The 15,914-nt window shown below is 45.6% G+C and overlaps 1 protein-coding gene across 1 annotated transcript in view; it reads left to right on the forward strand.

The window, feature by feature from the left end:
• AQP9 (aquaporin 9) overlaps positions 1–15,914 on the forward strand; it is a 43,124-nt gene that overhangs the window by 16,745 nt on the left and 10,465 nt on the right. Inside the window, exons 2-3 of the mRNA XM_021693876.2 lie at positions 10,086–10,212; positions 15,492–15,629. Coding sequence (XP_021549551.1) covers positions 10,086–10,212; positions 15,492–15,629 — 265 coding nt within the window. The remainder of the gene's footprint in view (positions 1–10,085; positions 10,213–15,491; positions 15,630–15,914) is intronic.

Genomic DNA, 15,914 nt, shown 5'->3' on the forward strand with positions numbered 1-15,914 from the left:
TTATTTGAGAGAGAGAGAGCAGGAACAGGGAGAGGGGCAGAGGGAGAGACAGACTTCCCACCGAGCAGGGAGCCCAACAGAGAGCTCAATCCCAGGACCCTGGGATCACCACCTGAGCCAAAGGCAAACGCTTAACAGACTGAGCCACCCAGTTGCCCCATGTGAAAACCATTTTTATTTCAGGCAGTATCAGAAGAGAAATCTTGATCTCATGTAATTTTTTTTTAAGATGTTATTTATTTATTTGAGAGAGAGTGAGAGCTAGAGAGAGAGAGCACACACAGAAGGAGAGGGAGAGGGAGAAGCAGACTCCCCGTGGAGCAGGGAGCCCGACGCGGGACTCGATCCTAGCACCCTGGGATCATGACCTGAGCCGAAGGCAGACACTTAACTGGCTGAGCCACCCAGGCGCCCTGATATCATGTAATTTTAATCAAGTTTCTCATGAGGCCAATCTGTCATGTGCATATATTAATATACCTCAGATTTAATAGTATTATGTCAGATGATTCAAGAATTTGGGGAGACTTAAATGTCAAAATAACCATCATCTAGTTAGTAAGGCAAAATTACAAAATCACATCTTCATGTACACTTTCCCTAGGCATAAATGCTTAAGGCATTTTTTTAATAACAAGCCTACAATATTAAATAACAGTACCACCCTTCATCCATACTTTTCCTACCAGTCTGTGAGCTCTCAGAGGACTTGGGTCTGATTTTTTTTGCATCCCTGCTACTATTGGGCATCATGCATGGCACTGAGAATTTTTGAATGTACCTATATATGGAGGAATAAATGAAGAGTGGAAGGAATGGCTGGATGAATGCCAAATTCCAATTAGGGCTACTTGTAGAATTGAGGATCTTAGTTTCCTCCAATTTTGCTTTTTGAAAGACAGACTCATAAAGCACAAATCTGGACAAACTACTTATTTGGCTCCTGCACAGTTGAGGGCAGTTTAGTTTAAGTGAAAAAACAGAATCTTTGGACCCAAATGTTAATTTTAGTTTCCAAAAGATCTTTTCACTAGCTGTATGTCCTCCAGCAAATTACTTATCCCAAGGTTTCTTTGGATGAAAACAGCAGAGTTTTCCTCCCCCTTAAGTTATTATGCGGACTAAAAGAGAGTATTTGTAATGTATGTGTGTGTGTGTGTGTAAACAAATCAGTTTATTTAAACCCAAAACAAATCAGTTTATTTAAAATACAAATGTTGCCCCAGATATACTCTTTTAATGCTGACTTCTGTCTGGTGAGCATTTACATTGAATGACAAATTTTCTACCGAAGGATATTTTTCATTTAAAATACACTGCTTACCTATTTTTAAGAAGACCAGCAGCTACGTACAAGGTCAACAGCCATACATGACTCACATTTCTTGGGTCCCATTGCTGCTGCCCACGTGACCCCCAGCAATCATGCCGCAGACTGGCACTACCGGATTAAAGCATACTAACTTCCTAGAAAAGTTTTCAGGAGAAGAGAAATAAATACTAGCCAAGTGAGCTTGGAAGCCACTGGGGCATTTTATTCTCAGTGGCCACTTGAGTTACTTCTTTGGCTCTGGTTAAAGGGACAAGCGGGAATGGGGGAAATGCTTGGCTTCTCGGGTCTTGGTGTTGAGAACAGATATGAGTGCTAGGAAGCCCCCAAACACTGGCTAGTGCCGCCGGAAGTCTGTTTGATTCGTGAGTGTGGTTCATCTGTGCCGAAGAGGTCCGCCCCACGATTATCTCAGCCTAGTCGCTTCCAGGGCCAGGCAGGTTTGGTCAGCATTAGGGGCATGAGTGTGCCGGCTGCTGCTGACCACAGAGTTGGGAGACACTCTGAGAAAAGGAGCGAGCCAAAAAGAACAAGAGGAAAGGGTCTGATGGGCTTTCTGGTCTAGTATTCTCCTGGTGAGTGTTCAGTTATCTAGTGGAAGCCGTCTGTGCAGGGGGAGCTAGAAGGCAAGCAAATATTACTCAGTGAAATCGATCTTGCGTAAACCGAAAAGCTGTGCTTCATCACCCCCGTCTCACTGACCTCTGAGAAAGGAGGCAAATGGGGCTGAAGAGGATGTTTCCCTAGGTCATTGGAAGCTTTGGTGAAAAAGCACAAGTGTTGGGTATTTTTCTGAACCAGAGTGACCACATGTGTTGTCACCAGAAAATGCACTTGTCTTGGCGCAAAATCCCAGAACTACAGGAAGATTCCCAAATGAGCTTCATCCTCAGTCCTTTCTCCGCAGCCCGATGCATCTGGTTTACAGTGCGGGTAGGGTAGATGGGTAAGAGACAGCTGTTGGGTCTCCAAGTCCTTCAACACTCCCGGACAGCCCTTCACTTGTAGCGTGCAGATTGGGAAAACTGGTGTCCCAACCCCACATTCCGTGGGACCTCACTGGTCTCCCTGAATATTGCCATGAATTCTTGGGGGTGTTGGTTGTCTTGGATGACCTCTCACTCCATCCAGTGTGTAATGGTTAAAAGCGCAGGCCTCCGAATAAGACAGACCTGGGATCAAATCCAGGTTCTGTCTCCTTTGTTTTTATTACATAACCCTGGAGAACTTGCTTGGCCTCTCTCAGCCTCCATTTGCTCATCCATAAAGTGGAGATAGTGATCCTGTCCTCTTTTCCCAGGGTGAGTGGACATTGGTAGGATGAAGTGATACAGGTAAAGCACTTCGCCTGGGAGCAGGCACAGAGAGCGTCCCCGGTGTTTGTATTTCTTTACCCATACTGCCCTAAACAGATGAGTACAGACACTAAACATTTCATGCAGCCTTAGCTCCGAAGTCCATGACAGTACTGGCCAAGAAGCCCTTTCAACTGTTCTTTCAGTATCCATTAATTCTGAGAACACTGAACTACAGAAGGCATGTACTATACAAGACATGTTATCCTTTCCTTCTTTGGACAATGTCTGATGAGCACAGAGAATCGCAGACCCCTTGCAATAATCACAAGGTCCCCTGGTGATCCCTGGCCTCACCTTGCATGCATTTGCAAACATTTTCTAAAGAATCCTTGGCCTTTATTAACTACTGCTTTCCCAAAGGGCTCAGTTTTTACATACTGACTAAACAGATACGTGTTCAGTGTCTATTATACACTGTGTACCGTGTTAAGAACATCTTAGTTTGCACTTTAAAGGAAGTAACAGATACCCAAGAGATTTGAGAATGGTCAAATGAAATTAAATCTGTGGGCTTATGATTCTCCCCATCCCAGCATTTGTTTGTGATAATCACTTTACCTCTTTAGGTTTTATATTGTGTCCAGTAATCAGCTTGTCATAGCGGTCATGGCTCAACTGGGAACTTCCCAGCAGCCCAGCTGAGATTTCTTAAAAATTACAGCTCCCATTTCTCACATCCTATCCCCTGTTTCTATTGAAAAGAAATTTACACAGGGTTTTTTCCCCCCTGCTTATGTTTAGATATTTTAAGATTTTATTTTTTATTTATTTGACAGAGAGAGACACAGCGAGAGAGGGAACACAAGCAGGGGGAGTGGGAGAGGGAGAAGCAGACCCCCCCGCTGAGCAGGGAGCCCAATGCGGGGCTCGATCCCAGGACCCTGGGATCACGACCCGAGCCGAAGGCAGACGCTTAACGACTGAGCCACCCAGGCGCCCCTATGTTTAGATATTTTAATATATTCCATCAGATATTGTTTGAGGATGGAATATAAAGAAGCATGAGCTGCCGCAGTGGACATTACAGTCTTGGTAGGGTGATCCAAGGCAAGGTGTTATGTAACGAAATGCTGTTGTAAAGACATAGCAGAAGAAGCAGAAGAGGTCTCTGAGGGCTTAAGTTGTCAAAGGAAAGCCCCACAGAAAGGTAGGATTTTAGGTCAGTGTCAAGAATACATTGAGTTTGGTTGCAGAAAGGGACAGACAGAAAAGGGACATTCTGCTAGAAGGTAGAGCATGAGCTGGTGTGCAGGGTGGGAATGAGTGTCATGAGCTCAAAGGACTCAAAGTGACTGGGATACCAGGGTGGCTGATGCAGATTTATGCTGGAGAATACTGGGCATAAAGTGGATGGGGTCACGAGGCAAGACCCTGGAGAGCCCTGAGTACCAGGGGGAGGGGCTTATGCTGCCATTTCCCAAGTAATGGTTGGGGGAGCAGTGTGATGAGTCGTGCTCCCTCTGGCATGGTCACTGAGTGGGGAGACCCTGGGGGTGGGGATGCTGCTTGGGGGCTGCAGAAAAGCCTCCAAATATTTGGGAATGGCTAGCTATGGGTGGTAAAGGGAGAGAAGAGGAAGGAATACCAAATGATTCCAGAATGTTTGCCCTGGGTGATTGAGAATGACTAGTCACCAGTCAGTCTTTCGTAGGAATTCTGCCTTTCAAATGTCCTTCTTGCTTTTCCACGGAAATTCTTTCTCCCGTTCCTACCATGCATGGCACTTGAGAAGAGCAACAGTATTTGCCCTCTCCTCTTTTCTAGTGTGGCTTTCCCACCAAAAGTGTTAAAACCTCACCAACTATGAAAGGACCCAGCTTTGGAGAGGAATCACGAGTAGGCAAAACAACCTGAAGCTCTTGTCAGCTTCCCACTTCCCCTCTTCTGCAAATTTTGATCCTATGACTAGGAATGAAACAGCAACTATTTCTAGTATCTATCACAGATGTGGTTTTCTCCCTGTTTTTATTGCCAGTCAGTGAGTCAGCGGTTAAGTTCATGAGTCCCTTTGTCTTAACATATTCACCCTAAATTGGGGGTTTCCTTTTGAGTTTATACTAAAAGCAACAATATCCTGCACTTGCCATTGCCCTTTGTTCTTTAAATAGTGCTTTCATTATTGTTTCCCATTTGAACCTTTACTAAACTACCCTACGAAACAAGCCTGGCTGGTATCATCATTATCCTTTAATAGGTGATCAAGCTGATACTGAGAAGTGTCATTTACACAGACACCGGCTGTCATACCTGGAAAGAGCACCTCGAATCTCGTTATTTAGTTCCCTCCAATATACTAGATGCTGTTACAGAGACAAAGACGTTTCATACAGGATCTTGAGTACCTTATAAAATTGGGAAAACCGGGCATAGATACGTACACAGTTAAAGTACATCCTGTGTCTGAGTACCCCACTAGATGGCAATAGAAGCAATGAGCAGAAGGTACAGGATGACTTACCCCGTCGTAATGTGATGCATGAATATGGGAGGATTGTGTCCATTTCTGGGTTCTGTGTTTTAAGAGGGATGCTGACAACCCAGAGCTTGACCGGGTGAAACTCACCAGGAATCAAAGATGAAGGGACAGGCATCCAGGAAAGAGAACTCAGAGAGGACCTCACACTCCCACCGTTTATTGGAAGGCCTGGCATGTGGAAGAGGCTTATGCTTTATGGCCCCGAGAATGGGCCTAACAGACAGAAATTACAGGAGAGAGGATTCCAACTTCATGTAAGGAAAGACTCCCTAGCCACTGGAACAATAAAAAATATAAAGAACAAGCTGCCCGATGTGGTAATGAGCTCCCTATGTCTCACGGTAATCCAACACAGACCAGATGAACACCTATTTAGGATGTTGTAGGGAAAATGCCTATATCTATCAGACCAAGTATGTTTGCCATTGAGTTCAGGACCAGTGTAGTGTTGAGGCTGAGGAGAGAGCATTGTGCTGGGTTTGAGACCACAGGCTCTGGAGACTCCATGGTGCTCACCCTTGGAACCCATCCACGGGGCTGTGAAGAAGCCAGGCCACATGGAGAGGCCATTTGTAGGTGCTTTGGCCAACACTCCAGCCAAGGCATCAGCTGACAGCCAATATCAACCACTAAACACATGAACGTGTTAGCCTTCAGATCATTCTAATCCTCCAACTTTGAACCATCACACTTGATACCAAATGGAGCTGAGATGAGATGCTCTGCCCAGCCTTGCCCAAATTCCAGATTCGCAAGCAAAATAAATGTTATCATTTTAAGCCACTAAGTTTGGGGGGTAGTTACGTAGTGCTGGGTAACTGGGACACAATGTTTATGCGATATTCTAAATTGCCATCGATCTTCAAGGCAACTTACAGGTGCTGGTCAAGTAGAAGGTGGTTTTATTTGCAGAAAGGGGGTTGGTGGGTTGGGCTGATGAGAGAAGAGAAAGTTTGGTGAAGCTATTGGGCGAATATGAATGAGAGATGAATGAGGAGCTTTGGGGGCACAGTGAAGGGCACAGTGAGAACTAGATCCATGATTGGTAATAACCTCCCTCCCCTACATGGTTCTGTGAGTTTTCTAACTCCCCTGGAGAAGGAAGCTAAATTGAGCAGATGCCAGATCCTGACAAGAAGGTGGAAGAGAACTTGGAGGTGTGTAGATGGCCGGCTCAGGAGGAGGGGGTGGTGGACTTGGGAAACACAACACCTAAGGAAACAGAATGAAACAAAGTAGGCCAGCATATTGTTTGCTGTTGGTCTGGAAAGGAATCTTAGAGATTGTTTTCTAGATAAGGAGACCAAGATCCGGCACTTGGAAAACAACTAAGCACTAATTGTATAGTACGGACGGTACAGTTGAATTTCGGAGAACACAGGTTAGGTGTGGCGAGAGTATGAATGGGTGATGGGCCCACAACAGCTTTCCAGATAGTGGGACCAGAAAATTGAGACAAGCTGGAGATGATAATAGGCTCTTTCTGTACCTAAGAAGGGGAAAGGTTGGGCAGTTTGTTTAAAGGTTAGGGCAGGGAATCATGTTGGAAATTCTCTCAGTAATACCATGAAGGACAGTTCTCTCATTTTGGAAGGGGAAGAATTACACCGGGCACAAAGAAGGAAACCAGAGTGGGTGACAATTACGCAGCGATCTGGCCGTGGTACTTCAGGATATCCAAGCTCTGCCTCCCTGGTGCTTGGATGCAGGTGGGAAGAGGCAGGCAAGGGATGATACCAGAAGGTGGTATCATCATCACCTCACTGCCTTTCTGGCTATAATAAATATATTTTAAAATTAAAAAGCAATGATGTGAATCTGGGCTGAAATCTTCTAAGTGGCGATTTCAAATGAAGGTCACTGGAGTCCCCACACTGCTCATTTCTCTTCCTTCCTTTCCTGTAGAGCACTGCATCAGTCATCCTCCTGAGGAAAGAATAAAAAAACAATTTCAGCATCTAGGGTGGAAGAAGAGAGTGTTAATCATTGTGAAATTTGACAGGGGGGAGGCCTCCCCGAACCCGCCGGGGCCATTTAAAGCTTTTGTGCCCCCTCTAGACTAGCATAGGAGCACGTGCATCAGACCTCAAAAGAGGGAAGACACTTATAGAGTAGGAAGCAGTAATACGTCAGGACTGGCCCGTGTCTGGATGTGTCTCCTCTTACCCCCAGTTGTCTAGATCAGGTCATGTCAGCTGTCAGTAAGATTTCATTCCTCTTTTCAGAAGATGCAGTCAAAATGCCAGTTGGCGTAGAAGTTGTGCATGGTTCGGTTAATTGGCTTGAAATTAAAAAGAAAGACACCAGTGTGGTGGTGGTATTCATTCAGATAGTTACTAAAATAGATAGGGATTCTAGAAAAAAAATTAGGTCATGTCTAAGTGGAATTGATAGGCCATGAAATGGACCCAGGTGGTATTTTTGAATAGGGAAAAGGGAACATGTTACTACTACCCCTTTAGTTAAGATTCCCTGTGGGGTCTGGGGCCCAGCCTGTGCATGTGTGTTGTGTAGCCCAAGGGCTCCCCTCAAGATGTCAAGCCCACCTACTTAACCCTACTGTCTAGCAAGTGGAACTAAGATGAGGCAATATGTCTTAGAACTGGGGATTACAGAAGCTGTTGAAAGATCAAGATAATTTCTCTGCCTTCAGGGAGGAATAATCTAAAATCATTCTATATGTATTAAATTATTGTTCATAAATTATATTTCTATGAAAGACCTCACAGAGGCACCCGGGGGGGAAGCTATTTAGAATTAATTTATCGCTGTCAGGAAATTGTTCACATGTAACCTCTCATACTTCAGGCTCAGATTTCCCTTTTCATCCTTTTGTGGAGAGACACACAGTGGCTGGTTATTATCTTCCTGATAAGAAGCATCCACCTTCTTAATCTCTTTTTCCTTACGTATATTTGCTTCTGAAACCTTTCCTCATATGCCCTTAAACAATATTCATTGCCTGATGTTGAGCCCTTCCTGAAATCGATTGCTCTTTCATTATGAAACCCAAGCTGGGCTGTGTATTCTGGAAAAAGTTTGGCCAATTCAACACACAAAGAGCTATGGGATTTAATGATCCTATGTTCCAGAACTCACTCCTCCAGGACCACACTCACTCTTTAAACCACAGCATTAGGATGGCTGATGGCCATTTATTGTCTTGTTACTTTCCTACCAGACTTGCACATGACTATTCTGTCTTTCCCAGTAACACTCAGTTCCTCACCAAATGTTTCCTTCATGGCCAGGATTAAATGGTTTTGACTGGTTGTTCAATGAGTATATAGGACCCATTTTCTAAACATTAGGAACTACATGGTGCTACAGTCAAAATGTTTGTGTCGCCCCCCCCCCACGCCCCAAAATTCATTTGCTAAAAACCTAATGCCCACAGTGATGGCATTAGAGGTGGGCCTTTGCGAGGTGACTAGGTCATGAGGGTGGAGCCCTCATGAATGGGCTTAGCACCCTTTTAAAAGACTTTCAAGAGAGCTCGCTTGCCCCTTCTGCTCTGTGAGGATGCAACAGAGAAGTCTGCAACCCGGAAGAGCACCCTCACCCAACCACGCCGGCATCCTGATCTTGGACCTCCAGCCTCCAGAACTATGAGAAATAAATATCCATTGTGTATAAGCCACCCAGTCTGTGGTATTTTATAGTGGTACAAAGAGACTAAAACACATGGTTAAAAAGAAAAAAAAGATAAGCAATGAAAAGTTTTCTTCCAGCCCTGGCCATCTAGCTGCCCCTTGCCCCCAACAAAGAGTCCAACCCCATCTCCTACTTTTTTAGGTTCATAAAGACGGCTCATGCATATAAAAAGAAATACATATAACGTGTTTTGAATACAATTGGCAGTGTGCCTTAACACTGCTCTGCATCTTTTCTTAAAAAGTAAGAATACCTATGGGGGCTCTTTCCCTCTGGGACACACAGACCTCCCTCATTCTATGATATAGCAGCAGAGCACTCTGCTGAAGGGATGTACCATAAGATATTCATCCCAACCATTTCTGAATACTGATCCCATTCTCCACAGTACCCTCTACAGCTGAAGACTGTGGAAGACTCACGATCGCACTTCTTCACTGTACACCTGTTTGCACAGTGCTTCCTGTGAGCACGGCTCCGTGCTTGGTGCCAGAGGGAGTACAAGCAGCAGTGAGTTTGGCAGTCTCTGCTCCCTCGGAAAGGACAGCCTCCACAGGGACAAAAGACACGGGGATGAGGAGGGCTTGATTGCCAAGTCTCTCCCCCTCCCAGTTTGCCTCTCTTTGCTTGCACATCAGGCCCTCTTTCCCATGGCCTTGTATGTGGTACCTGTGGCCCTTCCACTTGTTGGTTGTGCATCTGATTGTGAGCCCGAAACGGCTTACGCTGGGAACTCCTAGAGCAGAGCTTGCCAGCTCCCCTCCAGGGGCCAGGAAGGAGAGCCACAGGAGTGCAGTGAAGTGACTGAGCCCACACAGGCTCTGTTTAAAGGGAGCGGCCGACCCCTACTCTGCCCCAGGATATTATTTCCTTGAGGCTGCTAGATCTTCTGATTGATTAAAAGGAACCAGCGGGTAAAAAGTACATGGGATCTTTCTGTGTTATTTCTTACAACCTCAAGGGAATCTACCACTGCCTCAAAATAAAAAGTTTGATTTAAACTAAGAGCCAGAACTCTGGATCAGTGTGTAAAACTACCCGATTGACAAGTGGGGAAAGAACAACAGTGCCGGCACCCAGCAAAACTCATCTGTAAGCCATTTTGCTATTTGTGCTTGGCTGGATCCTTATAATTTGATTTGCATGAAGTCGGAGGCAGCCCAATCCGTGCATTTGCTTTAAACATTGTATTTCTTATTCCTGCGACTTTCCATTGTCTTCGACAGTGGCCTTCTCCACTTAGTTACTGAGCTTCCTCTCATTCCAGGTCCTTGGATGTGGCTCTGTCGCCCAAGCTGTCCTCAGTCGAGGTCTCTTTGGAGGAATAGTCACTATCAATGTTGGATTTGCCATGGCAGTTGTAATGGCCATTTATGTGACTGGGGGTGTCTCTGGTAAGTAATAGAAATAATAGTGGCCGTTCATTCAGCCATTCCAATGTGCTAGAACAGTGTTGGGGGCTTCACATACCCCAGTTTATTTGGATCCCAACAACCCTGCAAGAATATGTATTTAATTCTGTTTTTATAGATGTTAAAATCAAAATGGTCAACAAACAATAAGTGACTTGTGCAAAAGCAACATTTAGCAAGAGACAAGAGATGAGGGTTAGGATTCATAACTGGCTGATTCTTTTTTTTTTTAAGATTTTATTTATTTATTTGAGAGAGAGTGAGTGAGCATGAATGGAGTGAGGAGCAGAGGGAAAGGGGGAAGCAGACTCCTTGCTGAGCAGGGAGCCCAATGAGGGGCTCGATCCCAGGACCCTGAGATCATGAGCTGAGCCCAAAGCAGACACTTAACCCACTGAGCCACCCAGGCACCCCTGACCAGGCTGATTCTTAAATCGAACCACTGCATCCTGTTCTTCATCCATCAGTATGATCTTTCGCCTATTTCTACCCCATGCTTGGAAGTCATTCCCAGAGACCCTGTGCAGAGCCCAGTGAAGATCACTCCAACAGAGACAAGTCCCTGGACCTTTACCCACAACAATCAGAAAAGTCTAGGCCACTTGCAAAATGGCTGGTGCTTTCATGGAAGTGCAGGTCTCATCGAGCAGTGCTCTTGGTCGAATTCTGCCCCGAGTGGGGGGCTGATTAGAACCCATTCACAAAGTTCTGAGAAGCAAAATGAAATGATGCTACTTAATGCAGTCTGGGAGCTCAGGAGAGGTCTGTGGAAATGATGCAGTTCTCAAAGGTGCTCAGAATCTTTCAGCAGCCCGGTCAGAACACTAAGGCAAGCCTGCTGAGCCTGAGGGAAGAAAGGGAAGCCCGCGCGGGGCCCTGTGCGGTCTTGCTGTGCATACTCTGTCCCCTTTCTCTACAGTAGCGCTCTGCCGCAGGGGTTCCTGTCTCCGTGCCTCCAAGAAACCTGGAGCTCCGAGAAATTAAGAAAATGGCGAGTCCCCCCAGCTGGTAAAGAAGCAGAGCAAAGACTTGACCTAGGTCTACGTGACAGCAAAACTCCTGTCCCCACCATTACGCAGTGTTCGCAATGGTCTATTATGGGAAGGGCGTGACATTACAAGCAGGGTCTTTGGGCAGAACAGTCCTGGCAGAGGAACCTGCAGTCAAGCCGGCTGGCTTGGTGACAGATGCTGCCACTGGAACACTGAAGAATGGTTGCCCAGACCCCCTGGGAGCCCCGTTGGGCTGGGCACCTGTAACAGTCATCTGCTGGCTGCCACCTTTCTGTAGCGCATAGACTCAGATCCTGTGGCGGTCCAGGTTAGAGATGGCTGTGTGTGTGGTTTGTTTGGTATGAGCAGTGTTTATGTTCACACTCTTGTCAAGTCTTTGCTGTGATCCGAGCACTGTAGTGCCTACCTAAACACCACAGTAGGCAGGGGACCATCCTAACTATAGTGCAGGCCTTGACAGCAAACAGATCATAGGCGTGGCCTAAAGCAAGCTTGCAAGATGCCCCACAGCTGCCCCCTCTGGCTCCCACTACGTTCACACAAGGCTGGTGACCACAAACTGGGGACTATAAATGTGGGCGTATTTTTTAGGTAGAGACACGGTTTTGGAATATTTCACCTGCATAACACCCTGAATTGAACATCATCACATTTTTTATTCAGAAGAAATGGGTCCCAGACCCTACCAGTGTAGGTAATAGCTTTCATCACCAATGTGGCCCATGTCTGTTTACATCTATTGATATACTCGGGGATTTGGGCAGTCAACATAAAAAAAAAGGGCGAAGACCAGCAGGAAGAGGAAGAGAAGGTGAGAGATGGTGTGAAGTCTTCCCATCTGGGCCCTGGACTGGGTTTAAGCCCCTGTGCTCAGAAGGGTGAGAGCTAGAGCCTGTGGGACTATTTCTACTAGAGGTTCTTTCCAGATGAGGGTTAAGAGTCGACCTGTTCACGAGAGTCTGTGAGACCCCAAAATATAAGTAGAGCAGTTTCTGAGCCTGGCTGATACAAGGCAGCACTGGGCCGAAAGGAAGCTTATCTCCCCATCTCTGGAACCTAGCGCTGTTCAGCTCCTTGAGGACTGGTGGCTTTGGGAATGCACAGAGACCACACACCAGGCCACCGTTAACACCCAGGCAGACATCAGTATTGATTTCAGCAGCCACAGTAATGGGACAGGAAGACTGGCGGGGGGGGGGGGGAAGGGGAGAGGTGACTTTCTCCTTTGGCCGCAGCTAACATACTGGTTTGCGAGCACATAGGAGGCCCTCTTTAAGGTTTCCAAAAATAACCATTGTACAATGGGCATAAAGATAAATAAGATCCCATTTTGTGGTCACAGACTGGTGAAGTCAACTGACATCTGGTTTTGCAATATACAACATTACCTTCCTGGAAGGAAGTTATCGCACTGTTCTTCCTTGTGAACATGCCAGTGGTCTGCCCCTCAAATCTTGCTGATCGGAACTCACGACTCCCCCATTAATGATGCAACATCCAACATTAAGTGTTTACGCTGCCTCCATGTATGGTGGCTGTTTGTGATGTAACATTGTTTAAGCCATATAAATTCTCAAAAAAGCAAGAGGGCTTTGCATCATGATAAATAAAATATTAAGGTTGTCTCTATCGCAGAATGGTCTGTGAGTATGGGGAAGGAGGAGACTTGCCCAGAACAGCACCTTGAAAGTGTTCATTCTGCTCACGTAAGACTTTCATCTCGGGCCAGGCAGGCTCCAGCTCCACCCTGGGCTCTTCTTATGAATCATCTGATCTTCACAACAACCTGGACAGAGCCAGGACTTGAGGGCGGCGCTCCCTGAGTCCAGCACTTGTGTTCTTTCCACTACACTGCTCTGCTTTGTCCGGCAGTAAGCCAGGCTGAGCACTCATCCCTGCAAGGAGAAATCTTCCTGTTGCTTTGTAAGGCACCTTCCCAGACACACCTCTCTGATTCCCAAACAACTGTCCTTCTCAGCAGGCCTTCATAGTCCGAGCTACCCTTGAATAAAGGCCTCTGACGACTTATTGACTCAACTTTCAGATTTGAACACCTCCTGCGTGGCTTGCATTGTTTAAAGTCCGAGACAAAGAATGAGCACCCTGCCTCAAGGTGCTTATGAGAGGCTACAAACTAGAAGCCTACCTGTAGGAGGTTTTATTTTGGAAGAGGAGCTTGCCAAACACATAACTCTCGAATTGATGGACTCGTCTGAGGGGACGTGTTTTTGATTGGGACTGATTTCTTATGGGCCCTTGTCCTTTCACAATGGATCTCTCTGCGCAGGCTGGGTGGCAGCTCCTCTCCAAATAGCCTCTGGGAATAGAGAAACAGGGCTGGCGTCGGGAACTTTCCATTGCCTGTGTACTCCTCTCTCCTAACCCCTGTTCCCAGCTTGCCTAGTAAGTGGTGCTTCTGCTGGTCTCCAGAATTGTGGCTTTCTTAGATTTAAAAGTAAAACAAACCAGTTGAGGTGTTTGTAAGGCTTCAGGAAATCACCCATACTTTGATATATTGGCATTTTCTTGCTCATATTAGCCGCTAAGTGGCAGGGGCAGGTGAAGAAAGGACCCTTGTGGCTTAGCCAGCAGTGAGAACCACTCCCTGCCAGCCCACTTTGGTTTAGAGACTCAAGAAGAGCATTGCTTTCTTCACAGGGGGAGGCTTTCCAGAAGCAGGCTGACCTATAGGTTCTGTACAGAATCAAATGGTGAAGTTTCTTCTTCTCTCCTCCTCCTTCTCCTCCTTCATCATCATCATTATCATCTCTTGTTCACAACTATGTCCCCACCCCAAAGGTCCACATTTCAATGTGGTCACATTGACAGTGACTCTAATTCACCCTCCACACAAAGTGTACCCTTCAAATGAACATCTTTCATTTTTAGGAACTAAGCCCATATGCACTCAAAGATGATATTTGAAATGTTTGTGTTTTTTTTTTTTTTCTGCCCACTAAGGCAGGGAAGGCTTATAAACATGGTGAAGGAGGTCTGGAAGTGGTATAACATAGAACATAGACTCTAGAATTCATATCAACCTGCATTTGAATAGCCCATTTCCACTACTTAACTGATCATGTGGCCTTAAAAAAGTTGCTTAACTTCTGTGCCTCAGTTTCCTCACCAGTTAATTGGAGTAATACCCATCTCACTAGGTTCTTATAAAGGTGAAATGCATGTAATACCCCAATAATAATGTATAGCAAGTGTTCAGTAAATGTTGTTGCTGTTACTAGCAAAGCCGGCTAGGGTATTGGTGACCTACCACTGAGCAAACCCACTATCTGATCTGGTGACTAGATGAGAAACCAGGAGACTGATTTCTCTAGCAGGAGTTTAGGTTGGGGTGTTGGAAGTGTTGCTACATTCTGTGTGTGAGAGAAATACATTGTTTATGCAGAGGAACTGAGCAGAATCCATTCAGACACTGTGATCACCTCAAAGTAAATTGAGCCCCTTACCTGAGTGAGAGGGACAGCCCACCAGCCAAGGTTTATTCTCCCGTAGACATCTCTTTTCCATCTTTTTTTTTTAAGATTTTATTTATTTATTTGAGAGAGAGAGAATGAGAGACAGAGAGCATGAGAGGGAAGAGGGTCAGAGGGAGAAGCAGACTCCCTGCTGAGCAGGGAGCCCGATGCGGGACTCGATCCCGGGACTCCAGGATCATGACCTGAGCCGAAGGCAGTCGCTTAACCAACTGAGCCACCCAGGCGCCCCATCTCTTTTCCATCTTAAGATTGTTTTATATCCTCTGAACATGGGCTGAGGAATTGCTAGATGCAGATTTAAACCTTAAACAATATATTGTATAAATATATTGACTTAAAAATATATTGAAGTTAACAGTTTATATCCATCTCTTTGAGGTTATTGTTTTATAGATAGATAAAAGCCTGGTAGATAGATGATAGCTAGGTAGATGGTAGATCAAAGGTAGAGATACAAAATGAGCCTCTTGAGTACCAGCTTCTTCCCATATCTGACTCCCTTTTCAGAAAGCTGAACTTCCTAGACAGTGTCTAATGATGCATGTGGGTTATTGGTCTGCCTTTCCTCCCCATTCAAACACAAACACACACACACACATACACACACACTCACATACACCTAAGTCTCTGTCTCTTCACACAGTTCTCTACCTGGAAGACTGAGTTCTGCCTGAGGTCTCTAGATAAGGTTTTCTGTGTAATAATTCTCCCTGGCCTGTTGCTAACATCCCTAATCATCTTATCTTTCTTGTAGGTGGCCACATCAACCCAGCTGTGTCTTTTGCAATGTGTCTCTTTGGACGAATGAAATGGTTCAAATTTCCTTTTTATGTGGGAGCCCAGTTCTTGGGAGCCTTTGCAGGAGCTGCAACCCTCTTTGGCATTTACCATGGTGAGTAGGTCCCTGAGCCCAGAGGTTAGGGAGAGCTGGCCATAATTAGGAAGTCAGAATTACTTGCTAGGAAGAGCTGAAATAAGGCAAGAACAGGGAAGTGTTCCACAATTGGCAGGCAGTTCTAAGAATTCGAAGTTCTGAATAGTGGGGCCAACATTATCATTAGGACAAATTCATGAAGCCTTTTTAAGAAAATGGTCACAATTTAAATGGAGGGCAGAACTAGAAGTCTATCTTTAGGTCCAATCAGTACTACAGTGGGACCTGCACAAAATAAGCAAT

Source organism: Neomonachus schauinslandi, chromosome 9 (assembly GCF_002201575.2).
Source record: "Neomonachus schauinslandi chromosome 9, ASM220157v2, whole genome shotgun sequence".
NCBI classification, from domain to species: domain Eukaryota; kingdom Metazoa; phylum Chordata; class Mammalia; order Carnivora; family Phocidae; genus Neomonachus; species Neomonachus schauinslandi.